This window comes from Piliocolobus tephrosceles, chromosome 2 (genome assembly GCF_002776525.5).
Source record: "Piliocolobus tephrosceles isolate RC106 chromosome 2, ASM277652v3, whole genome shotgun sequence".
Taxonomy (NCBI): domain Eukaryota; kingdom Metazoa; phylum Chordata; class Mammalia; order Primates; family Cercopithecidae; genus Piliocolobus; species Piliocolobus tephrosceles.
This window is the reverse complement of record NC_045435.1, coordinates 165,812,841-165,832,924: the sequence shown is the minus strand read 5'-3', so window position 1 is coordinate 165,832,924 and position 20,084 is coordinate 165,812,841. Positions and strand designations below refer to the sequence as shown.

General features: G+C 39.0%; 1 protein-coding gene across 1 annotated transcript in view; it reads left to right on the top strand.

The window, feature by feature from the left end:
• The window catches only part of SLC9A9 (solute carrier family 9 member A9), a 595,600-nt gene that overhangs the window by 468,716 nt on the left and 106,800 nt on the right, over positions 1 to 20,084 (top strand). Inside the window, exon 13 of the mRNA XM_023215367.2 lies at positions 5,515 to 5,569. Coding sequence (XP_023071135.1) covers positions 5,515 to 5,569 — 55 coding nt within the window. The remainder of the gene's footprint in view (positions 1 to 5,514; positions 5,570 to 20,084) is intronic.

Here is a 20,084-nt window from a genome sequence, read left to right as displayed (position 1 = left end):
ATAGAGGCAGCACTCAACTTGCTTAAAATTAAAAGGTACATCAGGAATGCAAAACATCATATAAAATTTTAACCAGCCTTTTTAGTTGCTTTCTAATTCTTTACTGGTTCTTTATTTCCCTATATTTTTTCTACATTTTTTCCTCTATATTTTCTTGGGCTGTGTGGTTATTTATCCCTCCACCCTCGGCTCACCTTTTCTAAGGCTGCATGCACCTTTACTATTACTTATCCACCACAGGCACCTATTCTTTATAATAATGTATTTCTTTCTCTTTCTTTCCTTTTCACCTTCCTTTTCTTTGCTTGCTTTGTGCTCAGCTCTTCCCTCTTCCTTCTTTCCCCTTGCTCCTCAGACACCATCTTTTCCTTCTTTGTGGCCTTCTTACCCTAACTAGTCTACCAATAAATTATAAATAATTCAAAACCAGGCGAGGCACAATGGCTCACACCTATAATCCCAGCACTTTGGGAAGCCAAGGTGGATGGATCACTTGAGCCCAGCAGTTCGAGACTAGCCTGGGCAACATGGCAAAACCCCATCGCTACTGAAAATTCAAAAATTAGCTGGATGTGGTGGCACACGCTTGTAATCCCAGCTACTCGGAAGGCTGAGGCAAAAGAATCACTTGAACCCAGGAGGTGGAGGTTGCAGTGAACCAAGAACATACCACTGTACTCCATCCTGGGTGACAGAACAAGACTGTGTCTCAAAAACAAAAGAAATAAATTTTTTAAAAAATCAAAACCTAGGAAGCTTGGCCCTCTTTAAACAGAAACAATGTTTTGCTATGAGACCAGAAATCCTTTCTATACACTGGCTGCTCCCTGTGGCTCAGTTGTGGTTGTTGCTATATATTCAAAGGTTGCCCAGTGCAGAAACAAGTACTAGGAGGGTTTATCTCTGAAAGTAATAAGTAACTGAGCTCTGGCCCCACTGATAAGTACTGAAAAATAATAATATCAATAATAGCTGCTAACATTCTTAAGATCTTACTATATAACAGGTCCTAAATTTTCTCATTTAGTCCTCACCACAACCCTGTGAAATGGGTTCTCTAATTATCCCCATTGTGCTAGTGAAGAAACCAAGATGGAGACAGAGTGAGTGACACAGGTCACAAAGCAAGTGAGAAGCAGAGCCACATTTCTCAACCCAGGCAGTCTGGCTCCAAACCACCCTCTTGACAGCTGGGTTTCACTGACCCTTCAACAACTACAGGGTAATCATGAAGGCCAGATTCCAACTAGGGCCAATGTATACTGTAGAGCTTGCCCTGCATGGTTGGGTATAACCAGACAGGTGAGCAAAGGGTGAGCCAGGGTTGCCACAGACAAAACAAGGTGATCTCTGGTGCCCAGAAGGGATTCTGTTTGGGAGCAGGGAGCAGAGAGTAGAGTTGGAGGAGTACAGCTACTTCACTCCAAGTCTCAGTAACTTCTAGTGATGGGAGATCTGAGACCTAGGAAGGGCATCGTGGTGGATGGGCCAAGATGGTGATCAGACAGAAGGGAGGACAGTGCTTGGAGTTCAGGCAGGGTATCTCACAAGTTCAGTGGTAGCCAGCATGGCCTAAAATACCAGCCTGGAGTATGGAGGGAGGGGGTCCAGTCCATGGGAGAGAAACTGGCAGATTATCATTTGGCCAGAGCTCAGGGACTGTATTTGGTACCAGGGCTCAGAAACAAGGACGAGTCCAGTTACTGAACCCAGGACACTGTCCAGATCAGATGAGCAGAAAGGGTAGCTAGCTTAACATTGAGGGAGAGGTGCTAAAGACCCTTGGATGTCACCTAAGGAGGTTGGACTTCATACTGTGATCTCACCTAGGGGGCTGCTATATACATGTAACACCACAAACTGGGACGATATTATGTCTTCTTTCTAATAATCTCTCAAAAACTCATTATATATAAATGATCTTTTATGCACAAAAGTGGATGTTCATGCATTAAAAAGAGCTGTAAAAAGTTTTTGAAAGTGAGTGGATACATGGTTAACCCTAAAATAACATCAGTTTCATATTCTGACTTGCTTTCTTGAAGAGGAGAGTAAGAGATACAGATGTAGTTGACATGTTTGCATACTCCCTGGGATGCTGTGTGAAGGTGCCATGCATGTCTATGTCAGCTTACATATCACAATCGAGAAAAGGCAGAAAATTGCCCTCCAAGGCAATGGAAGTTGGTCTGAGGGTGTGCAAGGGTATTATAAGAACAATTGTGTGTGATTGTAAGTACGTCCTCCTATAATATTTGAATTAGATAGATAGATAGATAGATAAAATAAAAATAAATTTGTCAGGGTTAGTCCTACAATAAATTAAAAGGGGTGGGGGTCATAGGGACAATATGTTGACATATTGTCACAGCCAGGAAAAATAAAGGCAATCTAACTGGCAGATACAAGAATTAAAAAAAAAAAAAAAAAAAAAAAAAAAAAAAAAAAAAAAAAAAAAATTGACAGTAGCCAGGTACCATTTATTGTGGTCATAAAAAGGTTCATACACCTCTCAGAAAGCGTTATAACGCAGCAAGTGTTAGACTCTATGGGACCAGTTGCAATGTCGAGTCCTCCAGTTAAGATTAGAATATCCCCCTTACACCCTATTTAAGGAGGCAGGTAGCCAAGAATCATATATTAGCCAGATTTTCATCAAAAGTACCTAATATCACAAGTGAAAGAAGGCATTGTTTCCTTCATGGCACTTAAGCTGTGGTACTTTTTTTTTATGTTATCCTCATTGAACCTCCCAAACTGTATGCCCTGTGCAGGCAAGGACCATGTTCACCCTGGCTTCCCCAGGAGGGAATCACCTTTCATGGAGGTTGTCTTTCCTCAAGCCACTTGTGGCATTTGTCCTGCTCTGGACCTGCCCTGAGATGAGATGTAGGAGGAGGTACCGGCTTCTTCCCAATCAGGCCTCTGAGATGCCTTCCACTGAGTCCCCATCAACTGAAAGAATTTCATCCACTTCCTCTGCCCCATTTAGCTGTGCAGGAATGTCTGCTGTGATTGCTGCTGTGAAGAAAAGCTTTCTCTTTAGTGAAAGGCCTCAGTACTGTCTCAAACGTTAAATGTTGGGCTTCTTGTAAAATTCTATTTTTGTCCTCTCCAAGTTTCTAGACAGAGACCTAGGAAAAGGCCCTAAGCAGATATGGTGGTGGGAGCCCCATGACCCTCATTTCAGTTCACTGCCAACCTGGGTGCCCAGCAGCTTCGTCCGTGAGATCTGGGCTTATCCAGCAATGAAGCCTCTAGGGAACAGCCAGCACCTGCCAGAGGGCTCTGATCCACCACATAGCTGTGACAGTGCCCTAGCCCCGTAAGAGAAGTGAGCTGGGAGCCTCCACACCTGGGCTCCACTGTCGGAGGCAGGCCATCCCCACCCCTCTGTACACTGCTGTTCTCCCCTCGTCCCTTCGTCCCTTGGTCCCTTCTCCTCTCCTTTCTTGTCCCTGACATCCTTTCCTTCTCTCCTCCCCTTTCCTTTCTTGTTCCTTCTCAGACGACATAGATCAAATTGCTAGTTTTCCTACTCCAAGAATCAAAGGTTCCTCCCCTCCAGAGGCTCTTCCCAGTGCCCTAAAGGCAAAACCTTCAGCACAGAATAAATAGCTATGAATTTGCCCCCCTTGGTTAGAGAGATGGGGCTATTCATGTCCACAAGACACTTACCTGTGAAGAATCAGAAGTATTTTAAACAGGTGGGACTTTACCGTTACTGTTCTCCTTATAAAGAGTTACACATTTGCTTGACTGGAGGCTTCTCACGTGGCTTTGCTTCCCCCACCCCAACAGCAGGCCTGGAAGATGATTACGGAGGTGTTTATGATAAACAAGACTTGAAGAAAAGTCCCTAAATGTCTAGCAAATGTGGATTCACAGGAAGGACTCTGGTGGAGCTTGGGCCAGACCTCTCCCCAGCCCTCCCACTCTGCCCCACTCCAGCTGAAGCAGGCAGAGGGACGCTCCCTGGAAACAGAGGAAGTTTGAGTTTCAGGGCCCCTCACTTGGTCTGGCCCTCCAAGGCCTTGGGAAGATCCCCGGTACTGTGTTCCCATGGTCTTTTATTTTTGTAAGATTTGCAAAAAAATACATAGTTTCAACACAGTTGGGTTCAACTGCTGTTTCTTTCCACTACAGCTTCCTTTTCCTCATACTGCTCCTCTGATCAGATGGTGTTGGAATAGCTGTGGGCATTTGGGGGATCCAACTAAGGGGAAACTGAATTGAGAGTGCATTTAGTTTAGATTGAATGGGATACATTCGTGTGGGCTGCAGTCACTTCTGTGCATGGCTAAGCCACTGCTGTCCACCCCAGAGTAGGAATGGCTTACAGGAATAATGCACAAGTCTGAATTAAATATAAACGTGTCCTGTGGTGCCTGGCATCAGAAGTCTGTGGTTAGTGAAGGAAAAACAAGGTTTGAGATGCATTGAGCCAGGCTGGAGACTCTGTTGAAAATTCTTCTAATCATGAGATATATAAAATGCAGTTTTCATTGAAACCTCGTCAAAATGGAAATTCAGGAATATATTCAATGACAAAGCATGTATACTGATAAGTACACTGTGCATTGCTTATGGGAATTGCATAAAATAAAATTTATCAGAAATCTTGCATTTGCGGGGCCTTACCCTGTAGCAGTGAGGCACATAGCAAGCGTGTCTGTATGTAAGAAATCGTGCCTTAATGCCTTCTAACTATCAACAATTTTTATCAGTCTTGCTAGAGGAAAGACTGCCTTATCTTTTTATTCTCTAATACAAAATCATTATCATATAAAGAGAGTAGCAAAGTTAGGAGGCAAAAATTCCAGAAGAAAGTTATTTTAGCAGTGTGTCAGACAGTTAATTAATTAAAATGTTTTGTGTTTGTCCTGGGCTTTGAGAGGTCTATTGCAGTTGCCAGCTTTAAAAACATAGTAATTTTTTTGTGACTTATCCTTCTGAAGAGTCACTTTCACTCCCAATTTTGTATTTATATTTTTGTATTATTTTCCTTAAAGAGAGAGTCCCCAAACTGTATACACCTCAGACTCCACAGTCTGAATCCTCCCTATGGGGAAGTCTCTAGAAAAACGTTCTGTTTACTCTGCCTCAGGAAACACTGCTCCAGGCTGGGCACACACATTCCCAGGGCATTTTGGTCAATGGGTGGTTGCCAAGGTACCAGGCCACCTTCTCTCCAGAATGTGTGTTTTTGGGGCTCTGGGGGTTTTTTTCCTGATGGCTGCTATCCTAGGTTTCAGGGATGCTTACCTTGCCAGGAAAGACAGTAGTGAAGAGCTGCTGTTGATGCTTAACTTCTCCAGCATCCTGAGGCCCAGCTGTTCAAGTTCTTATTTTGGTATAAATCTGAGGTTCCTTTGATTCAAGAAGAGGTAGGATAGTTTTCTGCCAAATCTTTTCTCAGATACACACTGTGTTTGGGTTAGGTCATCTGACACGCAAGACTGTCTCATTCCTTCTGCAGCAGGAGACTGACCAGTTTTTGGTTTTCTTTAACAGAGTTGGCGTGGACCTGGATGAAAATCTGAAGGAGGATCCCTCCTCACAACACCAGGCAAGTCAAAGAAACCAATGCACAGAATATAGAGATATGATTGTTCTGTTCCATAGGCTGTTCCATGTTTGTCCAGCATGTGACCAAGGAGCTATTTCTAAACGGAGCTTCCTCCGCTGATAAAACAAATGAGATGACAATAAAATACAAGGGAATTCAGGGTGTTGATAACTTCTAGCATGTGAATGCTTAGAACTAGCATGTACTTGCAAGCCTCTCTATGGCAGCAGGAAGCCTGGAAACTTTACAAAGTACAAGCAATACCATGATGGCTCTTAGAATGACGCACTCCATATTTAAAATCCCTACCCAGCAACTTGCTAGCTAGCCAACTCAGTGAAATTTACACAAAGTATGTCCAATGTATGTTGCACAAACAACAAATTGACTTATTTCTCCTGGACGGCTTCTCATTTATCCGGTCTGAGGCCCGAGAAACTCTCTAGGTGATCCATTCCTGACTTAATTGAGCAACAATTATCTACAGAGACCTGAAAATCCTTTGGGGTAATTGTTTAGAACAATGAGCTGTTCCCTGATATATTAGTTCATTCTCACAATGCTGATGAAGACATACCCAAGACTGGGTAATTTATACAGGAAAATGGTTTAATGGACTTATAATTCCACATGGCTGGGGAGGCCTCACAATCAGGGCAGAAGGCAAGGGGAAGCAAGTCACATCTTACATGGATGGCGGCAGTCAAAGAGAGAGCTTGTGCAGGGAAACTGTTTTTAAAACCATCAGATCTAGTGAGACCCATTCACTCTCACAAGAACAGCATGGGAAAGACCGGTCCCCATAATTCAACTACCTCCCACCAGGTTCCTCCCACAGCACATGGGAATTGTGGGCGTTATAATTCAAGATGAGGTTTGGGTGGGAACATAGCCAAACCATATCACCTCAAGTAGGGGAAATGCATTCTCCAAACTGAATTTGAACCAAATGTCAAAGTAGAATCTATCATTATCGGTTTTGCACTAGCCATTTTAAACTCAGTACTTGACACAAATAAGCAAATGCAGGGAAATTTTACACCTTTTTGCTGAAATTAGAAGTAGACAGACATAGATGTAATAGGAGAATATTGAAAATAAGTGATATTGCTTAATGAATTGTGTTATGAGCATATTTGTATTCTAAGGGACTCCCTCTCTCTTTTATTTCATGCTTATTTTTCCAATAATGCCATCAATGAGGCCCAACTGGTGAGTTTTCCTGGGCAAGACACTGCTTTCCTGGCACACACAGATGAGACAAAGAAAGGAGCCCGTGCTCTGTGGAAAAGGCTGGGAAATTAAGTTGGTGATGATCCTGGCTCCCATGTACTTTGAGTTTTTTTGTCACATGTGTTCCAAGGCCAGCCAGTTTCCACAGACTCCATTGTCCAGGAAACACACCTAACTGCAGGATGGAGCACAGCAGGAGTGCCCAAAGCACTGGGATTAGAGCCAGCCTGGTGACCTTAGAAAGGAGATCAAAGCCCATCTCCTTACACTGGTGGGCTATAATGAATAGTCAGTAATGTCTGGTGGTGGCTGATTTTTAAAAAGCATTTTCATCTTGTATCGGTCAAATAATTCATTCTCCTACCTTCAAGCAAAACTTTTATCTAAATTTTGTCCTTCTTGCATACCTTTTTCTTTAAAAGAAGAAAAGACACAATTATAAAATTCATCAAATAAAATTCTTTATCTTCTAACTGCCTAATATTCTACAATCATATATACCATTATTGGTAAAAATTTCCTACTAGCCCAAAATGCTTTCTTTTATAATTTAAATGTATTTTATTTTATCTCATTCATGTGACACTTTAAAACAAAGTTCATCATTATTAAATCAGTAACAACTCTTACCTGAAGATATTATAGCAATAAAAGTCACTTTTTTATTAGAGAAATAGGATAGCATAACATAGAACAGTGAAAACGCTGTGATATTTGGGGTCTTGGGCAAAGTGTTTACGCCTTTGGGTCTCAGTTTCCCTCTCTATAAAATGTAAATGATAACGTCTACCTCTCCAGGCTGTTATTTATGATAAGGGAAATGGGGTTTATGAAAATGACCCAACTTAATTAAGCTATACCCATCTCATTTTATGAATGATTGGAGGCAGCTTAAACCACCACATATAGTAATAGTAAAATATTTTTATAGAATCTTAAAAATCAGTAAAAAATATTAATAAGAGCAGATAGTCAAAACCAGAGGGGTAAAAAGAATCATAACTAAGCAGATCATAAGGCCTTATATATTTGCTGTAGTCAAACCATAAGTAAGCTTTCTGATGGCCAAAGGGGAAATAAAGAAATAATAATTGGTAATTTATTAAATTCATATCATTAGAAGGAAAAATCATACCCTCTCCTCAAGTGATACAAAACATCACTATGTTTTTAAAGAAATCTCTCACTTGGGGCCTCCTGTAGAGGACACATAAAGCACTATCTAAATGTTAAGTTAGTAGCATTATCATTGGCATGGCTCCTCCTGAACTGCTGCTACCTACAAATGATTTTATTTTTAAGAAGTATCCTGTAAGTGTTCTTACTCATGATAATGTTTGATGACCAAGGAAGTTACGTTTCAGAAAGAGGTTTTCTCCACATATTAGGATAATTCTTATCTTCAGTATCAAGTACAGGAAACAGTGGGCTCTGATGGGAGGTAACAAGCTATAGTGTCCGCACAGCTGCCACTGAACCTGGACCATTTTTTGGTACTTTCCAAACTGTCAAGAACCTCTCTGCTCTCATTTTGCCTGGCAACACCTGTCTTATTATCAACATCTCTTGCTCTGTTGGATTATATAATGTAACCGCAGTTCTTAGGAGGACTGGATGTTTCCCCTTGATTTGCATTTATTAAACTGGGTTTGCATTAACAAATAGGTTAATCCTTGTAATGGGCAGGCTTAACACATAAACAAAAGACCCTTCTTACTTACCAAAAACTAAAAATTTTGCAGGTAGTTAGAGTTGTTACTGATTATACACTCTCAAAATCAAGAATAAACTATATAATTATATATATTTAAAATGATATATATTAATATGTTTTTAAATTTTTTCTTTGTTCTCTGTTGTGGAAAGTAAAATAACTTTTGGGAATGTGAACTTGTAGCTGTGGCTAACTACTAATGTCACAACTTTCCTTTTTGCCATACAATACCTTTAGAATGTGAATGGTGTTACATGATTATTTGCACCAGGCACAAAAGCTTTAGAGAGCATGTTCCATATGCAGATATTACACTCTGGATGTATACTTCATGCAAATGTGCTAATTTGAGAACTGGAAGATATTGCAGTTGTGAATTTCATGCCTCTTAAACGTGAAAAACAAAACCTTCAGGTAGCCTCCCACACAACAGGAAGTTTCCCTTGTAATTGACTCCTTGTACTTGAAAGCACACCTTTTCAGAGTAGGTGATTGTCACTGGAGCACCATACTTGCCTTCAGTCTTTTAATAGAAAACTCCTGCTACTCAAGGAAGGCTGCCAATATTGCTTCTCTTTTTCCCTTTTGCCATTTGATCGTACTCATTCCCATATTCTTTGGGCACTAGCTATTATTCTTAACACTGCTCTAAGCACCTAATATGCGTTTGCTCACTTAATTTCCAAGATAACCCTGAGTGGGTACTATAATTATCTGCATTTTACAAATAAGGAAATTGTACACAGAGACAAAACTTGCCCGAGAACACACAGAAGGGAGAGGTGGAATTTGAACCCGGACAGTTTGGTTCCAGAGTTTCCACTTAACTGGGATGCATGCATATATTCATTCATTTACTCATACAAGTAATTCTTGGTACCCACTCCTATGGCACTAACCTAGATGTGAGGATTCAGGAGTTACCAATTCAAAGTTGTCTTCCTCCCAGAGTTGTCTTCCTCCCCATACTGTAATGGGGGACATTGATAAGAGAAAGGTAAACTACATTCTGTGCATTCAAAGCATGATCACAGTAAAGCAGGTCAGAGCATAGAGAACAGGGGAGGAGGCTACTTGGTCAGGGTGGAAGTGGCATTTGATCAGAGGCCAAATGATTTGTGGAAGAAACAATCTATGTGAGAAGGGGTTGAGGAGAGGTGATCTGGCAGAGGCTACAGCAAGTATGGAGGCACTGGAGTCACAATGGGTTATGGTGTGCACAAAAGCAGCAGGAAGGCCAGCATGGCTGGTGCTGAGTAAGCAGGGTGGGAGCGGATGGAGAAAAAGTGGGAAAAACAGACAGGGGCAGGGGCCAGTCCATTGCCCATGGTGTTAGGTTTGAGTGTTTTTCTAATGTGATAGACTTCCTTGATGGTTTGGTTTGGAGCTTGAAAGTAATAGAATTAGCCCATTTAAAAAAAAATGTCTCCCCATTCCACCCTGCCAGCTGTTATGATAAGGATCATTTTCATCTTTTTACATACAATTTCATTTTCTAACACTATGCTTGTTTCTTTATGGTTTCTTGATGTTACCTTCCAAATTTCTTTTGTTTCTGAAAGTCCCTTCATTGAAATTCTGGTTTTGGTTGTCCTTTATTCTTGTGTGTAACCTGGGTGGATCAGTTCTGGTCACTGCAGCGCATGAAAGTGAGCAGAGCTGAGAAAGGTCTGAAGAAGGGCAACTTCAATAACTGACAGAGGGACCTGCTGTCAGAGCAACGGGGATTAAAAGGATTAGGATTTTTCCATCAGAAAGACTAGAACGAAGAAGGGATACAACAAAGTATCTGTAAAAATATGAAAGGTGTAAAGTGAATGAAGACTTGTTTGCTAACTCCCAGAAAACCATAACCTGGAATACCTTTGAAGCCTGGAAGAGGCCATGGGTGAATAATAGAAGTATTTTTTCTTCTGCACAATTGATAGTTCTTATTCACAGTCATCCAGAGTTGCAAGACTTGGAAATATAAGTAGGTTCAAGAAGGGAAGAGATTAATTTAGTAGATAGTGGGGTCATCATGGTCATTAAATAAAATTTTTCTTTGTGACTATTTTCAAATGTTCCTAATAAACAGAAAGATAAGAGAATAATGAATCTCATCATACTCATCCCCCAAATTTAACAATTATCAACATTTTTCCATACTTTTTTCGTTTATTGCGCCTATACTGTTGGAGTTAGTCTCATAGAATGTAAATTTCACACTGCACTTCTACAGATATTTCAGAAATAGAATACTAGTCTCAAAATTTGATGTGACCCAGGTGAGAGTTTTTGTAATGTCATGTCATTCCAATGTCATTGTAATTAATGGTATTTTGAGAAAAATAAACATTTCAGAGAAAATATCTTGGGTTTTCCCTTGGCCAACATTGAATTTATTTTGGTTATACTTACTTATGGAGTTTAGATTCATAAGTATGTCCTCTCCCTACTAACTTTTTACTGCATAGGACTAAATTCTGTATTTTTATCTTACCAGTAGTTCCTGCAAGTACATATTCTAGAAAGTAGGAATGATAACAAGGAAGAAGTGGAAGGTGGTAACTATACTTTAATAAGCATTTTTTATATATTAAGTGATTAACAATTATATACATATGTGTATATATACATAATCACATTTAATCTTTGCCTTGACCAATCAAGATACCTATATCACTCCCGTTTTACAAATGATGAAATTGGAGTTTAAAGAATTAATTTTCCCAAGACAACAAACCAGTGATGGGCTGAACCAGAACTAAAGGCCAAAGCTGTTTCATTCTCACCATTGCACCAATCCAATCTATAAATGTGTTCTTTCTTCCCGGTAAGATAGCCTGTCAGTCAACATTTGAGTAATCCTTTCCCTGTTAACTCCTGGCCAGCCTCATTTCCCAACCCTATCGAGAGTATCAAGCATATTCTCATTTCAAGAGGCTAGAGTATATTCCTCATCCTTGGAATCCTTCCCTTCACCCAAACCCAGTAAGCTGTGAGTATGGGTCCATTGTCTAGGAGGTCTTTTCCTACTGCAAAGTGTGTCATCCTTCACTCACAGTGCAGCAGGCCCTACTGTCTCCCAGGAGGAGAGGGCCAACCTGCATCATTCTCTGCTTGTTACTTCCTCCCATCAAGGGTTGAGTCTTTAGCTCTTATTCATGCAGATGTCTAAAGGAAGAACATACCAGACAAGACAAGGGTTCTGAGGCAGGAACATGCCTACCTGTTTGAGAAATAGCATAGGTGCAGGTATAGCTACAGTGAGCCACCAAGAGTACTATAAGCTATGAGTCAGAGATATAGGCAGGATCAGTTATCTATTGCCACATAATGCTGCATAACAAACAAAATCTCAGAGGCATTAACAATAAATACTTATCTCACAAGTCTTTGGGGTTCAGTTTTTCTACAGCGGACTTGTTCATATATCTAGGGTCAGCTACAATTTGCTAGATAACTGCTGATCTTAGCTAGGCTTGCTCATATGTCTGGAGTTAGAGAGCTGTCAGCTGATCTAGGATAACTTTAATAGGGATGACTTAAGTGCCTCAGCTGTGTACCACATGATTCTCATCTCATCTGGGACCAGTGGGCTACCCTGAGTGTGTCTTTCTCCTGGCCATGACAGAGGGCAAGAATGTAAGCAAAAACAGGCAAGGTTTCTTGAGGCTGAGCATCAGAAGTGATACGTTGGCACTGCTGCTACATTCTGTTGAGCAGAGAAAATTACAAGGTCATCCTAAAAAACAGATGTATGAATAAATGACTCCTATTTGGTCAAAAGAATGGCAGATTTACATGGAAAAGGCTGTGGATACAGGGATGAAAAAGTGGCACCTCTAATGCAATTAATCTGCCATATATTAGGTCACATGGGCCAACGTCAACCGTTTGGACCTTATAGTAATCTGTACAGTTTCAGACTTTTGAAATATACTGATACTTCTTTTATTGATTCCAATTGATATATCTTGGGGAATATTCCGTGTGTACTTCAATGCGTATTCTTGCAACTGTTTCAATACTATACCAAACTACTGCAGAATCCAGTTGGCATAGCTCAGTAAGTGCAAATTATGTCAACTTGTTTTTGTCTACTTATTTTATCAGTTACTGATAAAACCTCCAATCGAACAATTGAACTCATGGATCTAGAAAGTAGAAGGATGGTCAGAAGTGTCTAGGAAGAATAGTAGGGGTTTGGGGAAGTGGGAAAGGTGGGGATGGTTAATGAGTACAAAAAAATAGAAAAGATGTGAATAAGACCTACTATTTGATAGCAAAATAAAGTGGCTGTAGTCAATAATAACTTAATTGTATATTTTAAAATAATTTAAAGAATGTAACTGGTTTGTATGCAATTCAAAGGATAAATGCTTGAGGGGATACATACCCCATTCTCCATAATGTGCTTATTTCACATTGCATGCCTGTATCAAAACATCTCATGTGCCCCATAAATATATATACCTACTATGTACCCACAAAAAATGGTTTTAAAAAATAATTTAAACATTTAAAATAAAACCTCCAATTATGATTAGGAATTTTACTGTTTCTTTATCTGTTAAATAGTGCTTCATATACTTTTCACCAGATATAGAATTCTGGTTTGATGGTTGTCTTCTTTGAAAGTCAATGATTTGAAAATCACATTCTGTTGTGTTCTGGCCTCCTTTTTTTTGTTGTTTTTTGTTTGTTTGTTTGTTTGTTTTGTTTTGAGACAGAGTCTCGTTGTCTCCCAGTTGGAGTGCAGGGGCGCCATCTCGGCTCACTGCAAACTCCGCCTCCCCGGTTCAGGCCATTCTCCTGCCTTAGCCTCCCCAGTACCTGAGTAGCTGGGACTATAGGCGCCCGCCAGCACACCTGGCTAATTTTTTGTATTTTTAGTACAGACGGGGTTTCACCGTGTTAGCCAGGATGGTCTCAATCTCCTGACCTCGTGATCTGCCCACCTCGGCCTCCCAAAGTGCTGGGATTACAGGCATGAGCCACCGTGCCCGGTCTCTGGCCTCCATTTTTTCTGATAGAAGTCAGTTGAATTTTTTTAATTTCCTGAAACATAATATGCTCCGTCTTTCCCTGGTTGCTTTTAAGATTTTTATCTTTATCTCTAGTTTTTAGAAGTTTGATTCCTATATGCCTAGCTTTCTTAAAATTTATCCTAATTTGTTTTCACTGAGTTTCTTGGAACTCTCGGTTGATATTTTCATCAAATTTAGGAAATATTCAACTATTGCTTTTTGAAAAATTGTTGTTCTCCATGTTCGTACTGCCCTCTTTCTAGCCCTCCAATCTTATATATATTAGGCTACTTAATATTTTTTTCTCATATCACTTAGGTATTAGTCTATTTTAATCTGGTTTTTCTGGGTTCTACAAATTGCATAATTTTTACTGATCTCTTTTCAAGTTCACTGACACTTTCTTCTTAGTATCCAATCTGCCCTTAAGCTGATCTAGTAAAATTTTAATTCCAAATATTGTACTTTTTGGTTCTAGAAATTTTTAATGGCTTTTTTTTTTTCTTTTTTTACTATTTCAGTGGCTTTGGGGATACAGTGGTTTTTGGTTACATACATAAAGTGGTGAAGTCTGAGATTTTAGTGCGCCCATCACTGGAGTGGTATACATGGTACCCAATGTGGAGTTTTTAATCCTTAACTCCTCTCAACCTCCCTCTTCTAAGTCTCTCAATTTCATTATGTCAGTCTGTATGCCTTTACATAACCATAGCTTAGCTTGCATTGATAAGTAAGAACAAAAGTTATTTGGTTTTCGATTCCTGAGTTATTTCATTTAGAATAATGGCCTCTCACTCCATCCAAGTTGCTGCAAAAGACATTATTTCATTCTTTTTTATGGCTGAGAAATGTTCAATGGTATATATATACCACAGGCACATAGGTTGGTGCCATATCTTCACAGTTGTGAATTGTATTGCAATAAATATATGCGTGCAGGTGTCTTTTTGATATATGGACGTATTTTCCTTCAGATAGATACCCAGTAGTGGAATTGCTGGATCAAATGGTAAATCTACTTTTAGTTCTTTAAGAAATCTCCATACTGTTTTCCATAGAGATTGCACTAATTTAAATTCCCATCAGTAGTGTATAAGCATTCCCTTTTCATCACATTCATGCCAACAACTATTGTTTTTTGACATTTTAATAATGGCCATTCTTGCAGGAGTAAAGTAGTATCTCATTGTGGCTTTAATTTACATTTCCCTGATAAATAGTAATGTTGAGCATTTTTCCATATTTTTTTGCCATTTGTATTCCTTCTTTTGAGAAATGTCTATTCATGTCATTTGTCCACCTTTTGATGGGATTATTTTTCTTGATCCGACTGAGTTCCTTATAGGTTCTGGATACTAGTTTCTTGTCAGATGCATAGTTTGCAAATATTTTATCCCATTCTGTAGTTTTCTCTATTGATAATTTATTTTGGTACACAGAAGTTTTTTAGGTTAATTAGGTCCCATTTATTTTTGTTTTAGTTGCATTTGCTTTTGGGGTCTTAGTCATTAATTCTTTGCCTAGGTCAATGTCCAGAAGAGATTTTCCTAGATTATCTTCTAGAATTTTTATGGTTTCAGGCCTTAGATTTATGTCTTTAATCCATCTTCAGTTTTTTTTTTTAATAAGGTGAGAGAAAGAGAGGTTCACTTTCATTATTCTACGTGTGGCTATCCAATTTTCCCAGCACCGTTTAGACCATTCCATTGGTCTATGTTCTACTCTTTTACCAAAACAACAGTACCATGCTGTTTTGGTAACTAGAGCCTTAGTAGTATAATTGGAAGTCCAGTAATGTGACACCTCCAGATTTGTTCTTTTTGCTTAGGATTGCCTTGACTCTTCAGGCTCTTTTTGTTCCATATGAATTTTAGAGTTGTTTTTTCTCATTCTGTGAAAAATGATAGTTATTTTGATAGGAACTGCATTGAATCCGTAGACTGCTTTACACGCGATGGTCACTTTCATGAATATTGATTCTTCTAATATATAACTATGTGATATGTTTCCATTTGTTTGGATCTATGATTTCTTTCAGCAGTGTTTTTGTAGTTCTACTCATAGAGATCTTTCACCTCCTTGGTTAAGTATATTCCTAGGTATTTTATCTTTCTTTGAAGCTGTTGTAAAAGGGATTGAGTTCTTGATTTGATTCTCATCTTGGTCACTGTTGGTAGACAGCAGTGCTACTGATTTGTGTACATTGATTTTGTAACCTGAGACTTTACTGAATTACTTTATCAAATTCAGTTTTCTTTTGGAGGGTTCTTTAGGGTTTTCTAGGTGTACAATCATATCCTCAGTGAACAGTTAACTGCTTGACTTCTTGTTTTCCCATTTGGATGCCCTTTATTTCCTTCTCTTGCCTGATTCTAGAATTTCCATTTTGTTCTTTTAATACCATTTACATCCTTCTGAAATCTTCACTTGTGTTTTCATTGTCTCTTTGTCTTTAAATTCCCTAGTATATTTTTTAGAGTATTTTAATGCCATTGCCTGTTAATTCCAGCATCTGAGCCATTTGAAGTTCTGTTTCTATAAGTTACGTTTCTTCTGGCTCCAGGTCATACTTTCCTGCTTCCTCCCATGTCTAGCAGTTGTTGTGACATGCTAGGCATTATGAATATTACATTGAATGGAGTGTGGAGTATTCTATAAAGGTCGTTGAATTTTATTCAATCAATCCGTTAAAATCTTGTAAGCCTTAGTTCTATGTTTGCCTTCCTTGATACATTTTCATTTCATCCTCGGTTTTAGGGCATGGTCATTATTCTAGAACATTGTGTTTACTCATAAAGCATGCTTTTTTCTGAGGTCTCAATAGAATAGCTGACTTTTGGCTTTTGCTGGACCAAACTGCAGTGTTTCCTAGCACCATGTGATCTCAATCTCTCCATTTATTTCTCAGTTTCACAAGAGTTTCTCCCTGCAAGCCTTTGTGAACCTCGACCTGTGCATGTACAGGTCAGTGTTCAACCAAGGACCTATGGGAAACATCTCCACAGGCTTCTAGGTGTCCTCTCTGTGCAGTTTCCTCCTCTCTGTACACAGCCACTCCAGCGGTACCCTAACTCCCATCTCTAGCTCTTCAACTTAGTGAGACTGCTGTTCTCTGCTTGAACTCTATCTCTTTACCTTCAAGGGAAGGACTTGCAGGCAGCAAGTCAAGGAGAATAGAGGGCTCACCTCATTTGTTCCCTTCTTTCAAGGATCACAGTCCTTTGCTGCCAATTATCCAATACCTGAATCCTATCATATGTTTATGATCCAGTTTTCTGTCATGGCTAGCCATTGTGAAAGTGATATTGAAGTGGTTTTTGTAGGAAGACATATTGTTTTGCTTTGTTTTTAGACACATACAAAATACTAAAGAATGGAATCACAAATCTAAATGTGAGACTCTTATCTTTACTATGGCAGTAGTGGCTCTGGGTTTTGTTATTAGCATGAATCAGGATCTTCTTGTTCCAGGGAAAATTGTTAGGGCGTGTGTGCGTATGTGCGCACACATGCATGTGCTTGTGAACATGTATATATGAGTTATCACACTAACTGCATTATGAAATGTGTCAGGTATTAGTTAAGAATATGATGAAGCAGGTATAGTGAGATGCTGTGAACTTCCTCCTCTAAGTTGGTCCATCACTTTTTGTCTTTGTATTTAATCTTCAATCTGTAAGATGGGTATATTGGACCCAGGATAGTTTTTGATATACTTTTAAGAGGGAACATATGTCTTCTATACCACAAATGTTACTTTTTTGAAAGCACTTCATAAACTGTAAAAAGCTATGCAAATGTAGGCCTCAACATACTATCTTTCCAAATTGTATTTCAATACCTTTCACATCTAGAATTTATTATTCCATTATATCATTGTATTTTCTGTTGCTGCATAAAAAATTATCCTAAAATATAGTGGCTTAAAACAACTCACATTTATTATCTCAAAGTTTCTATGGATCAGGAATTGGAAAGCAACTTAACTGAGTGTTTCTGATGCAAGGTCTTTCATGAGATTGCAGTCAAGAGGTCAGCTAAAGTTAGAATCATCTGGAGGCTGGACTGAGCCTAGAGGATTTGCTCCCATGTTGGCAGAAAGCCTCCGTTCCTTACTGGCCATTGGCAAGCATACTTAATTCCTTTCCACATGGATCTCTTCACAGAGCTTCTTGAGTGTCCTCACAAGAGGGCAGCCAACTTTTCTCAGAGCACGTGGTCCAAGAGAGACAGCAAAAAAGAAAGCCACAATGACTTTTTATGACCTAATCTTGGATATGACACACCATCATTTCTGCTATATTCTATTTATTAAAAATGAGCCATTAAGTATGACCCACACCCAATAGGAAGAGAAATTAGGCGCCATCTTTTTCTTTTTTTTTTTAAACCTTCAAAGAGATTTTTTTTTTATTTTAAAATTTTTAATTGGCATGTTGTAATTGTACATACTTATAGGGTACAGAATGATAATTTGATACATGTATACAATGTGTAATGATCAAGCAAGATAATTAGCATAGCCATTACCTCAAACATTTCTCATTTCTTTGTGTTAGAAACATTTAAAATCCTCTCTTCTAGCTATTTGAAATTATGCAATGAATTATTGTTAACTATATTCACCCCACAGTGCTGCAGAACACTAGAACTTATTCTTCCTATGTAGCTGTAATTTTGTACCTATTAACCTCTCTCTATCCTCCCCTCCCAACTACTCTTCCCAGCCTCTGGAAACCACAATTCTACTTTCTACCTCTAGGTAAGTTCCATGCTTTAAAGGAAAAAGTATCAAAGAATGTGTTAATATACACTTTAAGACCACCACAATATCATATAATATTTTCCTGAACCAAAGAATTTATTTACCTCTGGATTAACTTGGATCTACTATACAAAGTTACTTGGACCAAGCTCTTTCTTTGTAGCTAAAGCATGAGCCAAGCCCAAAAGTTACCTGGACCAAGCCCTTTCTTTGTAGCTAAAGCATGAGCCAAGCCCATCTGGTAGTCAATCTGTGAGATCTCTGTGTCATCTTAACAGTTTTATCCATCTGTGGCTAGTTGTCTCAGTTTTCTTCTCTGTAGGCATGTATTTTCTGACTGTATCTTCCTGGTAACATTTATGAATTTAACTGGGCATTAGGATGGTGAGAATATTTTTATAAAGTGCTTTCTATGTAGAGGCTAAGAATTAATGATTCATCCTTTAAAATGTAAATTTGAAAAAAAAATTTCTATTTGCCTCTTGATTAGATACTATGTTCCCTCTTCAGAACCCAGAATTCTTTCTCTTTAGAGGCATGGAATCTGATCCTCTCCTTGGTAATTAGAAAATCAAGGTAATGCATTTGAAATTGTTACACAAATATACTCCAATTTGGAAGGAGACGGTAGGGCAAATGTATTGGTAACAAATTCTATTCACATGTACTACCCTAAAAAGTGCTTTCGAGCCCATAAAGCGCTGTGCAGATTTGTTATGGTAATTATTTGTCTTTGTTATTACTTGGTGCAACTTCCACGGACATTAATATTGAATATGAAATCTTGAGAAATAGAAAGGAAAATCCTCCCTCTCTCACTAAATCCACTGAATCGCCCTGAAATGAGGAGCAATCCCATATGATTATCCCAAAGCAGAATTCGTCCAGTTCACTTAGCAAAGTCCTCATATTTGAATATTGACAGAGGAACGTATTTACGTTTGTCTAGTTCTTTTTCATCAAAGTTTACAATAAACAATCCCGTCTTGCTTTGCTGTCTGTTTTCCACAGATTTCTTGCCAGAACCTTTGTTTTCTCTCAGGGGTTCAAATAAGCACAAAACAGAGTACCATCATAATTTTTCTGTTGCTTCCTCTCTAGAGGTGTTAAATATTAGGGGATCACCTAAAAGAAAACTACCCACTACCTGCTATTCTCAGTCACTTCCCAACCTCTGGTCTATTGCCTTATTTAAGGAGAAAAAGATATCAAATACCCCAGTCATTTTTAAAATTTTCCCAGAAAAAAAGAGGTTAATAAAAGAGCCAGAAAATCCCCATGTATCAAACATTCTGCTGCTTACAGTATCTAGTTAAATAAAAGTTGAGATTCCACATGCTTGACCCACCAGTTCCCACTTACAGCTATGAAACATGAGGCTCAAAGTTGGTGTTATTAGTATTAGTATTACTAAAATGTTGTAACTAAACTCAAATCTTGGTCTTCAGTTTCTGGAACCTATGCTTGTTCTAACATGTACACCATATCCCCTCTGGAATAAAGATCCTCAAAAGAGAAGAAATATTGCTAATTATAAGAAAAATACCATCAAGTTCCAGATTCGACCTGTGATGACTGCTCACATCTATTGTCCTTGAGGTGTGAGCTGATCTCTACTTCAGAAGAATCCAGATAGATTGATGCTACCTGCTGTCTGCTGCCCATCCGGACCCTCCCATGGGCTGGCTCTCTGTGCTGCCTCATCAGATACCTTCCCTGTTCCAGGGTGATTTCAAAGGCCAGCCTTCCCTTAGCATATTTATCTTCAACCCCCAGTGCACAAGCAGAGCA